The sequence below is a fragment of the Rhipicephalus sanguineus genome, chromosome 1 (genome assembly GCF_013339695.2).
Source record: "Rhipicephalus sanguineus isolate Rsan-2018 chromosome 1, BIME_Rsan_1.4, whole genome shotgun sequence".
NCBI classification, from domain to species: Eukaryota; Metazoa; Arthropoda; class Arachnida; order Ixodida; family Ixodidae; genus Rhipicephalus; species Rhipicephalus sanguineus.
The window spans coordinates 52,355,874-52,375,313 of record NC_051176.1 but is presented as its reverse complement, the minus strand read 5'-3'; the positions used below and the strand labels follow the sequence as shown (position 1 = coordinate 52,375,313).

Here is a 19,440-nt window from a genome sequence, read left to right as displayed (position 1 = left end):
CCATGTAGCACCTGGCATTTACATGCAGTGTTGGCGGTAACGCGTTACAAGTAACGGCGTTACCGGTAACGCGTTACTTTTTTCGGTAACTTAGTAACGTACTCGTTACAATTTAGAAACTGTAACGGGTAACGTACTTACGTTAACATTTTTCGGTAACGTGTGGTGTCACGTTACTCGTTACTTTTTCATCCTGGGGGTGCAGTCTTCTCAGAGCTCGCCCCGACAAATTCTTTTGTCGCAGCGTCGGACTGCTGTCGGCCTGCCAGGCATTGACCAAGAAAGCGTGTGTGAAATATTAGAAGAAAAGGACGACGATGAGACTAGCGCATGTTTGAGCGAGCGGCTCGTGTCTCGCGCTGAACTGAATTTGGAACGGCCTATAATGGACGCTTTGCAAATGTGCTACGGGCAATAAAGTCGCCCCTTTTTCCACTCATCTACGACGAAGCTTCCTTTCTTCTACATTTCATGGTGCCGAGAAACCCGGGAGTTTTGTGAACCAAGCGACCCGACCACGAAAGGACTTCAACAGCAACGAAGATGGATCGGATCAAGGGCAAACGAGCGACCCAACGAGCCTTGCACACGCGTCTCCGTAACGAGGCAAGTCAAGTCATTCAATCGAGTCAGTTCAGCGCCCCGGCGCTTCGAGTGCTACACGACAGACTGAAGAACTGCAACGACGGACTACGTGTGCTCAACGAACAGCTGGAGGCACACCTCACGGACGAGCAAGCTGCCGAGGACTACCTGTCGGTCTCGGAGTATGAAGACAACGCGGCAGCAACGTTGTCCCTTCTCTGTTATCACATCGAACAACTTCAGCCTGAAACGACGGCGGACCGAGGCCTGCCGATGCCCAACGACGTCTCAAACCCAGGTACGACTTCGGGAGATCGTTCCATCGGTGATGCCTCAAGGCCGGTTGCCGGTGCTTCCAGACTACCGAAGCTTGACTTAGTTCACTTCAACGGAGCAGTGCTACAGTGGCAGCCGTTCTGGGATGTATTCAAGCATGCCGTTCATACAAACGCCGCTCTGACGAACGTCGACAGATTCCACTACCTGAAATCCCTTCTGGTTGGACCAGCGGCCAAAGCGATCGAGGGAATTCAAGTGACTGATGCTTCATATGCCGATGCCATCGAAATTCTAACCAACCGCTTCGGAAACACAAGGATCATCGAGCAGAAGTACTTGGAAAACCTCAGAACACTCAAGCCTGTACGATGCTCCACTGACGTGACCGCCATGAGGAATCTCCTAGATACGGTGACTATACACGTGAGAGGTCTCAAAGCTCTTGGACGATCGGAGCTTTCATACGCTGCGATGCTTGTCGAGATTCTGACCAAGGTGATCCCCAATGACATCGTGGTGGAACATTACAAGCGACAGAGCTCACTGCAAAGGCCCAACGAGACTCAATCGTCGGAAACGGAGCTACAGCAGCTGTTGGATCATCTACGGCTGGAGGTAGAAGCCCGTGAGAAAAGCGGGCAACAGGAGAACTGTGTGCGCGACACACCTGAAGGAAGGCGTGACAGGAGGCCCAGTGCGACGCCTACCGCTTCCGTTTTGCACAGCGAATCTAACAAGACGACAGGTACTTGTTTTTTCTGCCTTTCTCCCGCACATGCTACGGAAGCGTGCACCTCTACCTTAAGTTTGCATGAGAAGAAAAGCCGCCTGGCCAGATCGGGTAGATGTTTCAAGTGCACAATATCAGGTCACCGCTCTAAAGATTGCCGACGCAACATCCGATGTGCTAACTGTAAAGGGAAGCACGCAACAGCTGTTTGTGACCCTAACTACGCACGAACGAAGAAAGCAAGTGAACGCCCGAGCCCAAGCTTGCATGCTGCCGCTGAAGCGTCTCCAGACAGCTTGTTTGAGAATGGCGTATTACTGCAGACGTTCCGAGTATGGGCTCTAGGTGACCACAGTTCTTGCTTCATAAGAGGAGTACTCGACAACGGAAGTCAAAGATCGTTTATTAGAAAAGATATATCTCGAAAACTAAGCCTGCCCATAATGAAGAAGGTAGATGTAGACGTGAAAGCGTTTGGTGGTTCCAGTGGCGCGCCAAAAGAGCAACTCAACTTAGTCAAGGTTACGTTGATGAGCCAGTTTGACAGCGTCAAGCACGAAATCGAGGCATTAGAGGTTCCTTTTATTTGCGATCATTTGATTGAACCTCCACAGTCACACGCATTTGTGCAGAAGCTTGTTGCTGAAAATAAGCTTATTGCTGACTTTGTATCGCTACCTGGCCTAAAGACAGAAGTCGGCATTAGCTTACTCATTGGAGCCGATCAAATGTGGAAGATAGTGCTGAACGACGTTTGTTCGCACGAGGAAGTCACCGGACTAGCTGCGATCAGCACTAAGCTCGGCTGGACCTTTCAAGGACCGCTTCCATGTGATGGACGCATTTTTAAGGAAGCCAGCACGCACGTTTGTGTACTCCGCACGAGTTGCGCAGAATCTAACGTGTCTGAAGCCCTACAACAGTTCTGGGATCTAGACAGCATAGGCATTTCGGACCCTTCTTCTAACGAAGACCAAGAAAATGAAGTGGTACAGGAATTCACGGAGAAAATTGCCTTTAAAAACGGGAGATATGAAGTAGCGCTTCCGTGGAAGCGCGTCAGGACAGATCTCGCAGACAACCGAAGCGTTGCAGTTAGACGCCTACAAGGTTTAGTGCGGAGATTTGGAAACAACGAGGAACTCATTCAGCAATACGACAAAGCGGTCAGACAGTATGAAATGGATGATCACGCTGAAAAAATCAACGGATCACAGACGGCAGAGAGATGTTACTATATGCCACACCATGCTGTTATCAGAGAATCATCCTCGACGACACGGCTGAGGGTGGTTTTCGATGCTTCGTCACACGCACGTGGAGCAGCGTCTCTGAACGAATTATTAGAAAAGGGACCGAAGATCAACAACAACATGGTCAAGATGTTGGTGAATTTCAGGCTGCACAAGATTGGCCTTACTGCCGATGTACAAAAGGCCTTTCTTCAAATCGGCATTCACGAGCCTGATCGAGACGCCTTACGGTTCTTATGGTTTGACAGCCCGCCGATGCCGAGTGAACCTACACCAAGAATTGTGGAATATCGAATGACACGAGTGCCATTTGGAACCACGGCAAGTCCATTCCTCTTGACAGCGACGCTCCAGTACCATTTCAGTCACGTCGATCCTGCGCTGAGATCAACGGCAATGCAACTTGCTGAGAACTTCTACGTTGACGATCTCGTCACAGGAGCTAGTTCTTCAAACGAAGCCTTCCGCCTCTACAAAGAAGCAAATCTCATCCTGAGCAGAGCTGGCATGAAGCTGCAGAAATGGTCCACTAATGATGATGAGCTCAGACGACACATCACTAATGGATTGGACTCCGGCTCAGCAGCGCCTCTTACCAAGGTTCTTGGTTTGCTATGGGATACGAAAGCTGACAAGCTTGTTTTAAACATGGAATCACTGTTGGAGCTTCTCAAAGAAAGGAACAACACAAAGAGATGTGTCCTCCAGACGACAGCAAGGTTTTTCGACCCATTAGGTTGGCTATCACCGTTCATCATTAGGATGAAAGTGCTCTTTCAAAGATTGTGGGAGCACGGTACAGCGTGGGAAGAAGTTATGCCTGAGCCACTTAAAAATGAGTGGGAAACTTGGACCAACGAACTGAAAGGATCTCAGCCCTTCTCACTTCCCAGGTGCGATCTCAAGTTATTACTTGACAAGCCTACAATCTCACAGCTTCATGTATTCGCGGATGCCAGCTCTTGTGCTTACGGTGCCGTCGCTTATTTGAGACTTGAAGATCGATGCGGTAACGTGGGCATTCAGCTTCTCTTTTTGAAGTGTAGAGTGGCTCCAATCAAACGAATCACGTTACCACGTTTGGAACTGGTAGCCGCTGTTCTGGCTTCTAGAGTCCTAAAGTTCTTGCAGGAAGCTCTAAAATCGAGGCACTGGGAGATGGAAGAGCACATGTGGACGGACTCAACTGTAACGCTTTGTTGGATCCAAAGCTCAGCAACCAAGTGGAAGCCATTTGTTTCCAACAGAGTCAACGAGATCCGTCAAGCAACAGATCCAAGCCAGTGGCATCACTGTCCGGGAACACAAAACCCAGCCGATCTGCTGACGCGGGGACTTTCAATAACAGACCTTCGAAATAGCCAGCTCTGGTGGGAAGGACCAGACTGGCTTCGACGTCCGGCAGATAGTTGGCCAAGATCGCCTGACAATTGAGATTCTGGAGCTATAGACGAACAAGTTGCGTCCGAGTTAAAGACAAGCGTCCCAATACTGTTGAGCGTCACAACAAAACCACTTTTCAATGTCGACAGATTTAGTTCTTGGTTGCGGATCACAAGAGTCACCGCATGGATAAAGCGCTTCGTGTACAACTGTCGATCGCCCATGTCTCATAGGGAAGGGGGACTTACAGCTACTGAACTTCAAGAAGCAGAGAAAGTCTGGTTCAGGCAAACCCAGACAGAAACTTATGCCAAGGAGAGAGCCCAACTCGAAGTTGGACAAGACCTCGACAAGACGTCCTCAATAAGAGACCTGAATCCCTTCATCGATGAGAAGGGCGTCTTGAGGATCACAACTCGCCTTCAGAACGCCGACGTCACGTACAACGAGATGAAGCCTGTGCTACTGCCTTGCAACCATGCGGTCACGCGCCTCATCATTTTTCAAGCGCATAAAACTGTGCTCCATGGTGGTGTCGGCGATACCTTAACTGAGCTCCGCACCCGGTTCTGGGTGCCCAGAGCGCGGCAAGCAGTGAAGCGAGTGCTAGGAAAGTGCGTAATTTGTGCGCGGTTCCGAATCAAGGCTGCGAGTGCACCGGTAGCCCCACTTCCCGGTGATCGTGTGTGCTATTCGCGCCCTTTTGAAGTTACGGGAGTTGACTTTGCAGGGCCAGTGTTCGTGAAAGATTTCACGGGCGTTAAGGTGTACATAGCGTTGTTCACGTGTGCAGTTGTCAGAGCAATTCATCTTGAGTATGTTGTTGGACTTACCGCAAACGCTTTCGTCATGGCTTTCAAAAGATTTTGTGCAAGGCGGGGAATACCGCGAATAGTGTACTCTGACAATGCTACCACATTTAAGAAAACTGCACGTGAATTAGCTTCCATGCACCAGTTGTTGAGGAAAGATGAAGTCAGCCAGTATTGCTCCACCCACAGCATAACGTGGAAATTTATTGCAGAGAGAGCTCCTTGGTGGGGTGGTTTTTGGGAGCGGTTAGTTCGTATTGTAAAAATGTGTCTTCGCAAGTCGTTGGGTAAGGCGTCTGTTGATTCACAGCAACTGAGCACTTTGCTGACTGAAACTGAAGCTGTTGTCAATTCCAGACCAATATCTTACATTTACTCTTCCTCTAGCGAGCCAGAAATCTTGACTCCGTCTCATTTTTTATTAGGTAGCCGTCTCTTGTCAAAACCTAAAGCTTCAGACGAACGGGGAAAAACGAATACTGAGTTGCTCAGTTTGTGGGTCCACAGGCAGCTAATAATGGAACAACTGTGGAAGCGATGGCTTCGTGAATATCTCCTCACACTCCGAAGCGTTCATTCGAGGAAACCATCAAAGACTAACAGCATAAAGAAAGGGGACGTGGTGATTATTCACGAGGACAACGCTCCCAGACTGTTCTGGAAAACTGGTGTAATAAGTGAATGCGTTCAAAGTAAAGACAGCATAGTTCGTGCGTGTAAAATTAAAATACCCAATGGCGCGCTGCTGTTCAGGCCTGTGCAAAAATTGTATCCTCTCGAACTCGCCACCTCAGGCCCCGGAGTGTGAAATATTAGAAGAAAAGGACGACGATGAGACTAGCGCATGTTTGAGCGAGCGGCTCGTGTCTCGCGCTGAACTGAATTTGGAACGGCCTATAATGGACGCTTTGCAAATGTGCTACGGGCAATAAAGTCGCCCCTTTTTCCACTCATCTACGACGAAGCTTCCTTTCTTCTACAGCGTGGGCGGAATCGCTTTTCTTTTTTTTGGAAATTGTTGGGACCAATTTCTTAAGACGCGCCGACTCCTTGTGTGGAGGTTTTGGCCATCGCCACACAAAGCTTGATGAAAGCCACATAATTCGCCATGAGAAACTGTACGGACATGCTTCTCGTGGAAGTGGATGTAGCAGGTGGATTGCTGGCACCTGCGCCTTTTCGTGTCCAAATGACAGGCCGGCCGAAGAGAAAGCGCAGGGGCTGGTTTACTCCATACCACGTGCTGGTCGTGAAATTTTGTACGTGGGGGAAACAAAGAACTCCCCCGAAAGGCTGCGACAACATAAAAACGATGCCCGCAAGTTCGCGTGACAAAGGAGTACACTCGCTGAGCATAGCATGGTAAACGACCACCGCATCGAATTCGACAACTCCCATGTCGTCGACTTAAGCGGCTTTCTGTGGAATTCTGGCCGATCCAGGCGACAGCCGGTAACGTCAACCGGTCTACAGGTGCGCTGCCGATCAAGAGTCTGCCTTATTGTGGAGAATTGGCGTGAACCCCGGCTGGAAGAAAACCCTGAAAAAGAGTGCGAGCGGGACGCGAAACGTAGAACTTTTTCTTGTAACGCAAAAAAATCTTTTTTTTACTCACTACCTTAATACCGCTGTCACACGAACAGCCTTAGCCGCGGTTAAGCTAACTACGGTTACGGCTAACCACGGTTACAGGTAGCTACACGGCAGCCATTACCGCAGTTAGTGTACTAATCGTGGTTATTGCAAACGGGTGATTCCACGAGAGATCGACACGGATCCGAAAACAAATATTTTAAGTTTAATTGAGTATTTTATATTTTATGCATGTCCCATGCCAGTAGCCCGAAAATGAACTTAATTTCCTTATTAACTGCATAATTTACGAGGGAAAAATATCAAACACATTCAATCCGGAGGGACCAATTTCATTACCTGTCGTTCTCGAAAGTTCACGACGTTGTAAACGGAAATATTATCGTTACAAAGAAGATATTTTGTGTATGAAATGTATGCGCAACAAAGGGTAAAGTAACGTTGTTTGAAACTTGTAGAGCTAAGGAAACTGTTTTTGAAAAATGTCCAAATATGCGACGTTTTATAGTAGCTACAAAGTTGATCAGGCCTATCAACTTTTTTTTAAAAAATAAATTTTGCTTTTTCTATCTGCAACTGCAGCGAAGTTTCTGGTTATTGAACTCCTGAGCGAGTGAGGCTGATCTTGAACACCCTCACATAAACGCTCGCAATTTTTGCGGTAAATATACAGGTTAATGTGAACAAAAAATGTTTATGCACAGATATTTTTTTACGTAACTAGCCCGTTTAAGCATTTCTTTATTACTACAAAATTCGCGCATTTATTTTGCTAGCAGAAGCACACCATCAGAATTATTGTAAATTTCTTGAGATTTCATTGATGCTTTCTTTGCGAATAGCGTTGATGATTGACTCTCATATTCTGTATAATGTCACATTGACAAAAACAGCTTCACCATGTGTCAGAGTCAGAAGCCATCACACGTAACTCTAAAGGCAACTTTAAGCCCCTATACCATTGCTGAGGTCCGGTACATTTGTGCAAGTAATACTCATTAGATCAGAATTTTGGGTATATTCGTTGTTTGGGTTAGAAGTTTTATGTGAAACAAATTTCAGATTTAAATTATTTGCTATTGTGGGTTCGTGCAGCAAAGACACATCGATTATAATTTATGATTGCAGAGTAACGGCCGAGGTAACGTCCGTTACTTTTTTTCGGTAACGGTAACGCGTTACATTTTTTTGTAGGTAACGTAGGGCGGTAACGCGTTCCTTTTTTTATAGTGTAACGGGTAACGTATTTAGTTACTTTTTTTCAGTAACGCCTACAACACTGTTTACATGGTGCGAGACATGCGCTACGAGACGCATCACAACTGAGCTGCCCTGGCCCACGTGGGAATGCTCAGTGCTTACTGCCATCCTTTTGCCTTGATATAGCCCAAAGTGCTGTGCCATGCCATCTTCACTGCATCTCACAAGGGCTTTAACCCCTTCATGATGTGGCTTGTTTCGTACGAACTGTTTAGTAACAACTCGGCCAGTAAATGGGATCAATTGCTCATCCACACTGCTGTGCTGCAGAGGTCAAGCTCGAGACATCTCTTTCTGACTGCATCAATGATTGGTGCAGCTTTCCAGAACTTGTTTGAGGTGTTCGACTGACTATTTGAGGCAGTGATATGTAGCATCACCCTGAGCTTGAAGAAATGCTTGCCGGTCATTGAATCTGCTATTCCGGCAATTTAGTGTCTTCTTTCCAGTACATCCGAATTCGCATCATTTTCAAGATAGCCATGCTTAGCAAAATTTCAAAATATGCCTAGATTTTTGCTGGTGTTGCTCCGAGCTCAGGGCATTCTGCTTGCAACGCGTAGACATTGGTGTAATGTGCCAGGTCAACAAAGATTTTATTTGGAAAGTACCGATTGAAGTATTCCAGCGGTTCTAAGGAAATGATCTTGTCAAAGGAGCACCGTGGCATTCAGTGTCCACAGGTGTGGAGTCCTTTGTAGCCCACTTTACTTCAGTCTTGCTTTTTTTGCTGGTTGAGGTTGGGATTTCTCTTCATCCTTGTTAGTGGGACAATCCTCAGCTGTTCCACTTCCATTTGATGCAGGCTATGGGGGAATAAAAACAGTCAGTCGCAGCAGCTAAACACTCGCAAGGGTTGCAGAAGTATTACTAGCATGGGCGTCGGCAGGATTTTGCCTTGGGGGGTGCAAACTTGTGTTACATCGCGGCTGGGTGAGAGGGGGAGAGAGAGAGCTGGCATAGCATGGGTGGGGGGCAAGTGCTGGTGGGGCTTGAGGGGGGCATGTGCCCCTTTTGCACCCCCCTGCCTACGCCCATGCTCACTAGAAACTCGAGCGTGTCGTGAACCTCATCATCAGAAAAATCCGCACCTGAGACATTGCCATCAGGTTTTCTGGTCAGCAGTGACTGGGCTAACGTAGTAGAGCTTCTCAGACGATGACTAGAATGTTCGAGGCCTCTAAAGCACATTATCAACATATTAGAACGCAACAACCCACATACTGGTAAATATCAACAAAGTACCATTTCCTTACAATGCGTACCTTGAGGCACCATGTACCCAAATGTGCACACTTGTTTTTGGAAAAGCCGCGTTGCACAGGCAGCACGTGAATTTTCGTCCATTTAATAGCAAAAGGCTTGTACAGACTGGTCCACTTTTAAAGGGAACACTTGCGTGCAGGGCATGTTTGGATTTCGCTCTCTTGCAAAAACATAGTGGCTTAGATCTGCATAAAACTATTAGTGGTTGACAGTTCTGCCTCTTTTTGACAGACTCGTGCAGTGAATGAATAATGTTTCCCTGTCCACTTCCTGTTAGAGGGCCAGCGAAATGAAAGGTGCTCATTGGAGTGTTCCCTTTAACAGTGGACCGTACTGTACATACACCCTGTAACATTTTTTTTTGCTGTGGATGCTCATGCATAGCATCAATAAGAAAAAAAGGACACTTAACAAGCAAAGCAACAGCAACAACAAAACGGATAGCGGCTTCAAAGACTATGGAGAAAATGACGCACACCTCAATGGAGTTACTGTAGAAATATTTTCACGTATGGCTTTAGCGACCTTGTCTTGATTTGTTTTCCGGCTCGAGCAGTGTAGTTCATTCAGCACAGAAAAAGGACCATATTGATGTCTGCTCACTTGTGCTATCTTTCTTCCTTTTTGGTTTCCAACGATACTGCGAGCCTGAGAGTAGTGAACCATGCGGAGCTCTTGGAAAAGCATTCCCAACTTTTGCATGAAGCTGCCATTAAAGTGCAGTTTTTCTGTATCTTTGCTTTCATGAGCTTGCCCTCTGATGCCTAAGTGAATACTTTTATGATTGGCATTGGTGTTTGTATCTTTGCTTTCATGAGCATGCCCTCTGGTGCCTAAGTAAATACTTTTGTGATTGGCATTGGTGTTTGTATCTTTGCTTTCATGAGCATGCCCTCTGGTGCCTAAGTGAATACTTTTTTGATTGGCATTGGTGCTTCCATGTGCATGTGTACGTGATACGTCTCTCAAAAGTGAGGTATGTATGTGCATGCGTGATGTGGTGTTTTGCTTGCCAACAGGAAACCTGATGTCACTGCCACGTTCTACGATAAAGCTACTGGGGATGTCAGTCTCAATGCCCTGTTGGTGAAAAGTCTTCCGGCCATAAGACTGCCAGAACCTGAACAAATGACATCTGTGCGGCTCAGTCACATTGACCAGGAAGGGAACCTCTATGTGCAGCTGCAGGGGTCCAGAGTGAAATACATGACTCGTCGCATGGAAACTATTGGCAACTGCATAACGGTCAGCACTGCATGAAAGTAACTGATCGGCAGCACACCGATCTTGCTGTGGGTGTTGCAGTTGGGCGAAGTTTACTTTGTTGCCATATTGGTTGGCCTCTCTTGTCACCCAGTGATGGCTAACCCTTTGAACAGGTTATGGGGTTTGTTTCTGGCTTGGTATGAAATCTTAAGTTTTGGAAGTTTCTTATTCAATTTTATTTGCGTTATGTACAGCTGTGTGCCATTAAAACATCAGCAGTTGAGTATTTCAGCTTTGCCCTTATTTCGTTCTCTTAGATCCAATGCCGTACGTCGAAGCACTTTTTGTGAGAATCATATTGGCAAGCATTTTTTGTATTCTTTAAAGGGGTGGTGCCACCAAATTTGTGGCTTGCACATTCTTTGCTGTAAGCGTTTCCTATAGCTCCAGGAAGCATGATACACGCACCAAGATTCATGTATTCTCACTAAATAATTTATTATCGCCTTTTTATGTGGACAAATTTCGCTTTCGGTTTCTGGGCGCTGAGGTAGGGCAGTGACGTAGCAGTGTAGGGGGCTTGGCACGTGACCACACAAGGCTGTGACGCACTTAGCCAGGAAGCAATCGAAACTCGGCGAGTGATGTAGCAACCAATGCTTTGCCGGTATGTGCGTTGCAGAGGTGGCGGAGGTCCGGAGGTCACTCACATCGCTACGGCAGATCTGGTGTGACGTGACTACAACTTTCATTGCCCCTCCTATAGAGCTATGTCAGTGTTTGCACGCTAGCGATGGGTCTCGATCGGGAGAATGGGCATTCAGGTACACTTTGGAAGTGAATTAAAATATATTCTAAACGTTTGCTGTGTCTGACCCTTCGTGTAGAGCATCCTTGCACGAGAGGAAACCCACAAGAGGCTTGTTATAGCCTCGAAATTTGATGGCACCTCCCCTTTAAACGTTTAGTGAGGTGATTCCTAGAAGCAGTGATCCTACAGTCTGCGTTGGTCCTTGTCTTCCTTGCTTTGTCGTCGTTTAGTGTGCGCATTTAGATCAAGGATGAGGCTCTGTTACATCAGCACATAACGGGCTGATGGAACACAGATTGGAGCTGGCAAGCACAGGAGGGTCTCACAGTTAATGAAGTTTATCGATTTGTTATATTATCGTTTTTATCATACGAGCTGTGTTGGGCTGAATGAGGTTCAGTTTGGGTGGACTCAATGGTGTTCACCAGGCCTAGTATTGCCAAAAATAAATTACCATTGGTCATGTGTTGATGCTTTTATTAGGTAGAACTTTAAAGGGGTCCTGCAACACTCTTCCAAGTAACCATCGAATGAGTTCATTGAAGGAGTTTATTGCCTCACAAATCGACCACTGCAAAAATTTTTAGAATCCGTCAAGTATGAACGGATTTACAGATGATTGTTGCACACTGTAATTGCTTTCTCTCTTCTCTCGTTTCGACGAGCACACTGGAAGCTAAGCAGGGAGGGATGGCACGAGAGAAAGAAGTTACGTCTTGCGTGTGTCATGACCTTAAGCACTTTTTCTTTTTTTTCTTCTAACGCGCAGCTTACTTTCAGTGTGATTACGAGGGCAGGCATGTGACAGCCTCTCGCGGTGGCCGCTGTAACTATGCAGTTCACGATGCTCAAATCAGCCAATGGCCGTGAATTTGGGTATACAGCGTGGTCATTTGGGTATATGGCATCATTTGTAGAAAGAAGAGGGAATGATTTCTAGCTGACTTTGAGAAATAATTGTAAATTCAGGCCGCGTGCTGTGCTATAATGTTTGGCTCGCACGTTCTCGGGAGCCTCGACTACCGATCGGCAGCATTTTCTGACCATGCTGAAAAAGTTTTGCGGGCCCCTTTAAGTACTGAAAGTACTAAATTTAATTGCACACTACATTTGAAAAAATCTTTGCCTGGTACATGCCCCTGTTTTGTGCGTTGCATTACATTTAGACATCTCGGTTACTGTACGGCCCTCACGGATTGAAACGCGACACAAAAACTTTCTGTATAACATATATTGTGCACAATTGGTCGAGATCACCGTGTCATGTCGCTACGAAACTGGCCGCTAAAAATAAGGTTGACTCTGGTGTAAATGTTCGAGTTAAAATTATGTCAACGTGACACAAACTGTGGTGGGAATAAAAATATGTGCATTACCTAGCGCTAAATTGTTGCATTTTAATCAGTGAAGACTCTACATGTAGTGAATCCGGTAGTATTTTTAACTTTGTTGTTAAACAGAAATTTGACAGTTTCCTTTCAGAGCAGCATAGGTCATTGTTGTCCACCAGCACTGAAGCATGCCTTTATAAAATATTTTACTTTCAGTGTGAGTGCAATGTATTGACTCATTCACACCTGCAACTAGCACCGGTCACTTGACCATGTGTGGCTGGCGACCAAAAAGCTACCAAAAAGCGACCAAAAAGGCAACGAATGTTCACACCTGCGTACGACCTATACTCATCCTTGCACAGAATTCACGTCTGCTTGCAATGCCATTGCCTCGTGAAATAAGCTGATGTCCTGTTCTGCGCACCTCATTGGCTCAGAAATTTCAGACTGCCGTCGCACAACTGAAAAATCAAGCGCTGGCCATCTCCGACTAACTTGGTCACACAACTGGTGGTAGTCGCAGGTGTAAGTTGTGCATTCTTGCAGTTATCAAGGAGAATGTCGTGCAATTATACTTGAAGTTAGGTTCATAGCTATAGATAGAGGTGTGTATGGCATGAGCAATACTTGTCTGGTGTCTTTTGGTTTATAATGGAAGGAAGATGTTGCGATTCACTAAAGTCAATTCATTTGAAATCTGTTGGCTAACAATGTTGCCTTGTTTTTTTTGTTTTTTTTTCTCCCATCTCTGTTGACTCGCAGAACGATAAGCACCAGCCTGCAGAAGTACTTCGGAAATCAAAGCTGTATGCCTGCAGGAAGGGAGCCTCGGCCATATTCTATCGGGCCCTTCTCGTCTCTGGCGTGCGAACAGTGGACGACAAAGTAGGTGTCGCAAATGATGATGGCAATTCACATCAAGCTAATCAAGTCCAGCAGTATTTTCTTTGTTTAGTGTTGAAACTGGCTGTATAGTACTGCTCATTGCGCATTCAATTTGACATTTGGATATAATGAACATTGAAAGCCTTGTGTGACACTAGTATTGAAGCTAGTTTCGTGTTTTTCTTTTTTTTTGCTCTGAAAAGCTTTTTGTAAATGTTGGTGAGCAAGTAAAAGCTGCACATAGTGCAGCTTTTACTCCCACCATCCTTCATGTAGGCCCAAACATGAAAATAAAGACTCAATTCAATTGAAGTGCACGCAGCAGCTCAAGTGGGCTTTCTTGTAAACTCCTTTTTCAAAGCTTGCCAAGAACAGTAGCACTGGGCTGACCTGTGATTTTTTTCTCTTTCTTTATTGGAAACTTCCTGCCGACAGGTGCTCGTGAGACTTGTTGATACTGGGGAGGAGACTTTCGTGTACGCTGCATACCTTTTTGAGCTGGTGGTCTTTGGGGAGACCATCATGAGCTTCCCACACCAGGTGTGTGCTGTGCATGCATCTCCTATCTATACTAGCACTGTAGTTACACAGTACAACGTGAAAAATAATGCTGGTATAGTTGATGGAAAGAGTAGTCCACCAATTTGGGCAGAATTGCAGTTACCATCCTAACGTGCAAGATATTTCAACACTCTATCGACACGCATACTTTTCTTAATGAATGAAAGGCCGGGAAGGTGGTATCTTTAAAAAATAGTTTGGCAACAAAGTGTGCCCTGCTAACAACCTACCCATTTTGCCACCATTGCTTGTTTCAACATGTAGTATTCACTTACATGGTGAACTTCCTTGAGTTGAATTTATTACTTTTTTCATTTACACAGCATTGTTTTTGAAAATAATTTTCATGCAATATGGAGCTGATTTCTTTCACTCATAGCTTAAGCTGTGCTTCAAAGAAAGCTTTTGCTATTTAGTGCAAATTTTTATAGATTTTTCAAAAAGATAAAAAGAAGTCAATGAAGCATTTCATATTATTCATCACCTTAACCTTGATCCTTACGTTTTGAAGTGGATAGACTCTTTCTTTGCTGTACAGTAAGAGCTAGGGGACACAGAAACTGTACAGTAAGAGTATACCGTATTTGCACGTAAATTATGCAATCACGAATATAATGCAAAGGGGGTACTGTTTGTCTCAACAAAAAAGAAAAAATATATATATAACAACTATAATACGAAATGATGCAACTGGAAATGGGAACCAAAAGGTGGTTGCCGCTGCGCTTTATTTATCGTTGCAATCATCAGAAAATGTAAGACTTACATGCATCTCCAGTTATTGATCGGCGCTGCACGTGTCTTTGTCTTTGTCTGCAAAAATCACGTCGTTGTCTGTGCTGTCCAGACTGTTGGAGAGGCAGATCTTCAGGAATGCTCCCGACACTATTGCAGGTGGTAAAGCCTTTCAAGCATTGCTTATCCATTGTGCGGCCTCGCTGACTGACGCTTGCTTCATGCGACCTGACGGTGTCAGTTGACCATTGTTAATCTCCAGTCACTGCTTGTGTTCCCGTTGTACGAGATCGTTGAAGATATTATTTATAAGGGTGTGCGAATATTCGAAATTTTGAATGTGAAAAGAATATTTCCCTTATTCGAAGCATATGCGATTCGAAAAATGCATATCTGTATTTTCCAGAATATTTGGCCACGGCTGAATATGTGGTTAAAGAGGCGAATATTCGGACAAGTTTGAATATTCGAGCAAGTAACATATTACTAGGCACGGGCAAATATTCGAGCGCTTCAAAATATTCAAACAAACATTACAGTATTTAAATTCGCTTTCATGTGAATTTAAAACTTCCGAAATTTTGAAGTATTCGAAACGAACGAATAGACATATTTTACCGTAGGTAACCCGCCAGAAAAGGTGGCTTCACTGCAACCTAGCACCGCGATGCCATGAAATCACTTAATCAGGGAAAATCCGCACTGCCGGGAAGCCGCGCTTGAAGGTTAAAATACATGCAGTCGAAGCCCGCTATATCGAACTCTGCTACAACAAAAGTTCCGCCACAACAAATAATTTTCGATTCCTCGTCAGCCGCCTATAGAAAACAATGCAAAAAATGTCTCGTCACGAGTACTTTTTCTGGATACTTCCGCTTCAACGAAGTTTTCGTGAGTGCTACGACTTAAGGAAAAGGAGCCTGTCTAGGATTGCCGTGAAATTCCACTAGCAACTCTTATCATTTCTTATTGGAGCCGTGCGGCTGCATCGCTAGGCCCCCATGTCTTCATTGGAGACACACTTTCAGGTGCCACATGCACATCCTGGTAAATTTTTCGCCATTGAGATTTCTTGGCGACAGATTGTTCATCGACCTTGATGCTGCCAGCGGGTTTGGTGCGCGTGCGGGCTGGGGTAAAATCCTTCGAGAACTCCTGCCATGTTTTTGACGTAGCGCTCAAAACAAAACTACTGCTCGCCATCACTAGCCCTGCGATCGTGAATGACAGCCATGGCGTTATGAAGGCCAATGCCTCAGGAGGTGCTGCGAAGGCACACGTGTGGCCAGCGCGCACCTAGGCCAAACATACCTACATTATGCCGGAACCGCTGCAAACACAAATTCACTCATGTCGACACGATCATGAGCGACCACAAAAGTATGTGCGCATCCAATGCACACTGACTCAAAGCAATGCTGCGGACAAAACCGTGATAGATGCGATCACAGATAGCAATGATGCAGTTCTGGAGGCATGCACACGGCCAGCGCGGACAGATTGAAAACTGAACTACCGTTTGCTGTAACTGCTGTGCAGGAAACCACGGTCATTATTGTCCCGGTTATCGATAACGAATAAGCTCTGAAGGTATGCAGCTATCACAGCGGTAGATTAAAGGGACACTAAAGGCAAATAATAAGTCGACGTTGGTTGATCTGACATGGGGTCCGGGCAGATAAGTGTGGTGGGGAGTCATTTTGTGGTCTCAATCCCATGGGAGAAAAAAATTTTGAGGGGGGGGCACGGGCCCGGTGTGCCCCCCCCCTGGCTATGCCACTGCTGAGACGTGCAGCTCGGCGAAAACAGAACATTTGAACCCCTCATGTCGTTCTCCATGGTAACACCAGGAGGTTCTTTTTTCCACGAATGAGACAGAAACGAACAAGCAGCATTTTATTATGTCTTGTGATGTACGGAAGGTTCTTTTTTTTATCACAACTAGTTTACTAGTGGTTAATTGCACTCAGGACTCTTGACGTCATCGGGATCATTTCCAAAATATCCCACTCGTGGCGCACATCGTGTCCTACATTTGCCTTAATTTCTCGATTACTAGAGCACTGCTGTTGATAATATTGACGTTTTAGACATTCTCTCACATTGTCATTTATGTTATTTGCCTTTAGTGTCCCTTTAAAGGCAGTAACATCTGTTGTGTCGCCACCGGATACACCGTCCGGTGGACACCAAGGAGGGCGGCTCCGCGCTGGAGCGCACGCTGCTCACATCAAGCCAGGCCGGGAACGGGGAGAGGACTCATCTTTATTTACAGAGTGTATAAACATTGTTCAAGGAGTTGGTACACGAAATGTCCGTCGCGTGGCGCTCTGCACCACACCTTGCGAAACCGAAACTGGTAATGTGCGACACTGCAACTTTGTAAAACGGCACGCAGCGTTTCGGCTTTCCTGTCGGTCGCTGATGAGTATGGTAGTGTGGAGCTTTGGCACTTTGTTGCAGTTGGCCTCTAGTGAAGCTTTGGTACGCTCGACGCTCGTTCGCAGCACTGTGCGCTTGGCACACTCAGAGGGTAGTTTCAATAATGTATTTTCTCATGTATAACCCACCCCTGTGTATAACGGGCACCCCCCACTACAAACCGTGGGAGAAAGAAAAAACATACCAGAGTATTGATGTAAACCCGCTTTCTTTGCATTACCGCGAAGCCAACATACGCACTGAAATTTGTGCATAACCTGCACCTCGAGCTTTGCTCCATATTTTCTGTATATTTTGTGCATGTTATACGCGAGTAAATACATCGTTCACTCGGCGTGCACCAGTAAGTCTGAGTTGGCGAGAGTTCAATGCAAAAGCTAATGCTTGCATTTGGTGGGACCAGAGGACAAGTCATAATCATCAGAGCTTCCTAACTTTTGTGGTCTATGCATGAACTTTCACTGCAACGAAATTCTGTGACAATGAACTTTTTTGTACCTTCAGATGCCGAATTTTTGAGACCACTTCAAAACAATAAGAGCACTTGTATTGAACTTTGAAGAATGTGAGGTACAGTGGAACCCCGCTGTTACGTTCCTCACTGCTGCGTTTTCCCGGCTGTTACGTCGTTTTCCGCCGGTCCCGGCATAGCTCCCATAGGATACAATGTATTGGGAACCCAGCTGTTACGTCATAACTGTCGGACCGTTCCCGTATGATACGTTGCGAAGTGCGCTCGGAGCCGACCGAGTGACTACGAAAGAGAGCGGCCATGGTGCATTTTCACGCAGCTTGGCCTCGTTTGACCGTAATATTAGCCGCATGAGAGGCGCAAGCAACGGAATCTTTCAACTGATGCAAACAAAAGCATGGCCTTCGAGATTCAAATTGCAAAGATGGCGTCTATGACGTAACTGCTCGTGAAAGCAAGGCCTTCGAGATTGGCATTTACTATTGACAAAAGCATAGCCTTTGAGATCTGTATTGCACAAACATGGGCGTGTATGACGTAATTGCTTGCGAAAGCAAGGCCTTCGAGATTGGCATTCACTTCTGCCATCGCGTTGGCGTAGACTCATCATCATCGTTATTTGTCGGAGAACGGGAGGAGTTCGAGCTGGTTGGAGCTCGCATGGTCGTGCGTGCGGTTCGCGGTCGGACTCGCCGCGCAGGTCGTGATTGCGTGTGCTTAGTTCTTTCATGCCTACGCCTGTTGGTGTTAAAAAAATCACATACGTTGATTACATTTCTGTGGATGAGGCCGTCCTAAGCTCCGCGTTTCTATCCATCGACTAGATCGCGGCTGAGCGCGCCAATTTTTGTGCTGCTCGTGAGAATTGAAATAAAATTCTGTACCACTAAATATTTTGACGTTTTTCCTGTTTTTCGGCTCTTACGTTTCCCGTCTCTTACGTTTATTTCATACGGTCCCTTCAAAAACGTATCAGCGGGGTTCTACTGTACACCAAAAGCTCTGGTTAAATCGAGTGCATCGTCACTGGTAGCATAATAATATTTTATGGTACTGGGGGTTGTCATCTGAAGTGCTCCAGGAGATTGAAGCAGTCAGGCCTAGATGCATGACAGAAGGGAAAGTGGAGTAAGGGAACATGCAGGAAGTGAAAAACAGAAAAAATTGCATGCATTATTTGTCTCACGAAGAAGTCTTTTATGTAGCAGTTTTTTTTAAGTGCTACAGCTAGTAGTATATTTAGGGGACATTCAGTGACAGGCTTTTGTGTAGATCTGTGTTCTCAATAGTATTTCGGTTGCTTTTGCTACTCTGTTTTTTTTTTTTTTTTTTGACAGGTGTTTTTTCATCCATTTGGTGTAGTAGCTTGTGGCCATAGGTTGGCAAACTCGCTCATGAGTCGACTCACTCAGGCTCACTCAGACTCAGATCGGGCCGTGAGTCTTAGTCTGAGTGAGTCCGGGTGAGTAATATTTTGGTGAGTTTGAGTCCGAGTGAGTCCGGTTGAAGAAAATTTTAGTGAGTCTGAGTCCAAATGAGTCCAGCTGAGGAAAGTATTGGTGAGTGTGAGTCCGAGTGAGGCCTAAGTGCAAAATAGATTCCTTGAGTGAGTCCGAGTGAGCTCCACCTTTTGTTGCCGACTTATGGTCCTATCTACTCATCTTCAGCATTACTATCAACCTTATATCAGCTTACGTTTATACTCGAGTCTATTCACACATATCTCAGCACACTAGCATTCCTGCGAAACCTCAATAATTTATTGATCAGAGGCTAGGGGAAGGGGTGCCATGACCTCTCCCGAAACCTCTTTCATTGGAAGGTCTTGATAAA

At 45.8% G+C, this 19,440-nt stretch overlaps 1 protein-coding gene across 1 annotated transcript in view; it reads left to right on the top strand.

The window, feature by feature from the left end:
* LOC119387325 (tudor domain-containing protein 7B) overlaps positions 1–19,440 on the top strand; it is a 119,828-nt gene that overhangs the window by 25,165 nt on the left and 75,223 nt on the right. The window contains exons 4-6 of the mRNA XM_037654715.2: positions 10,181–10,406; positions 13,275–13,397; positions 13,833–13,937. Coding sequence (XP_037510643.2) covers positions 10,181–10,406; positions 13,275–13,397; positions 13,833–13,937 — 454 coding nt within the window. The remainder of the gene's footprint in view (positions 1–10,180; positions 10,407–13,274; positions 13,398–13,832; positions 13,938–19,440) is intronic.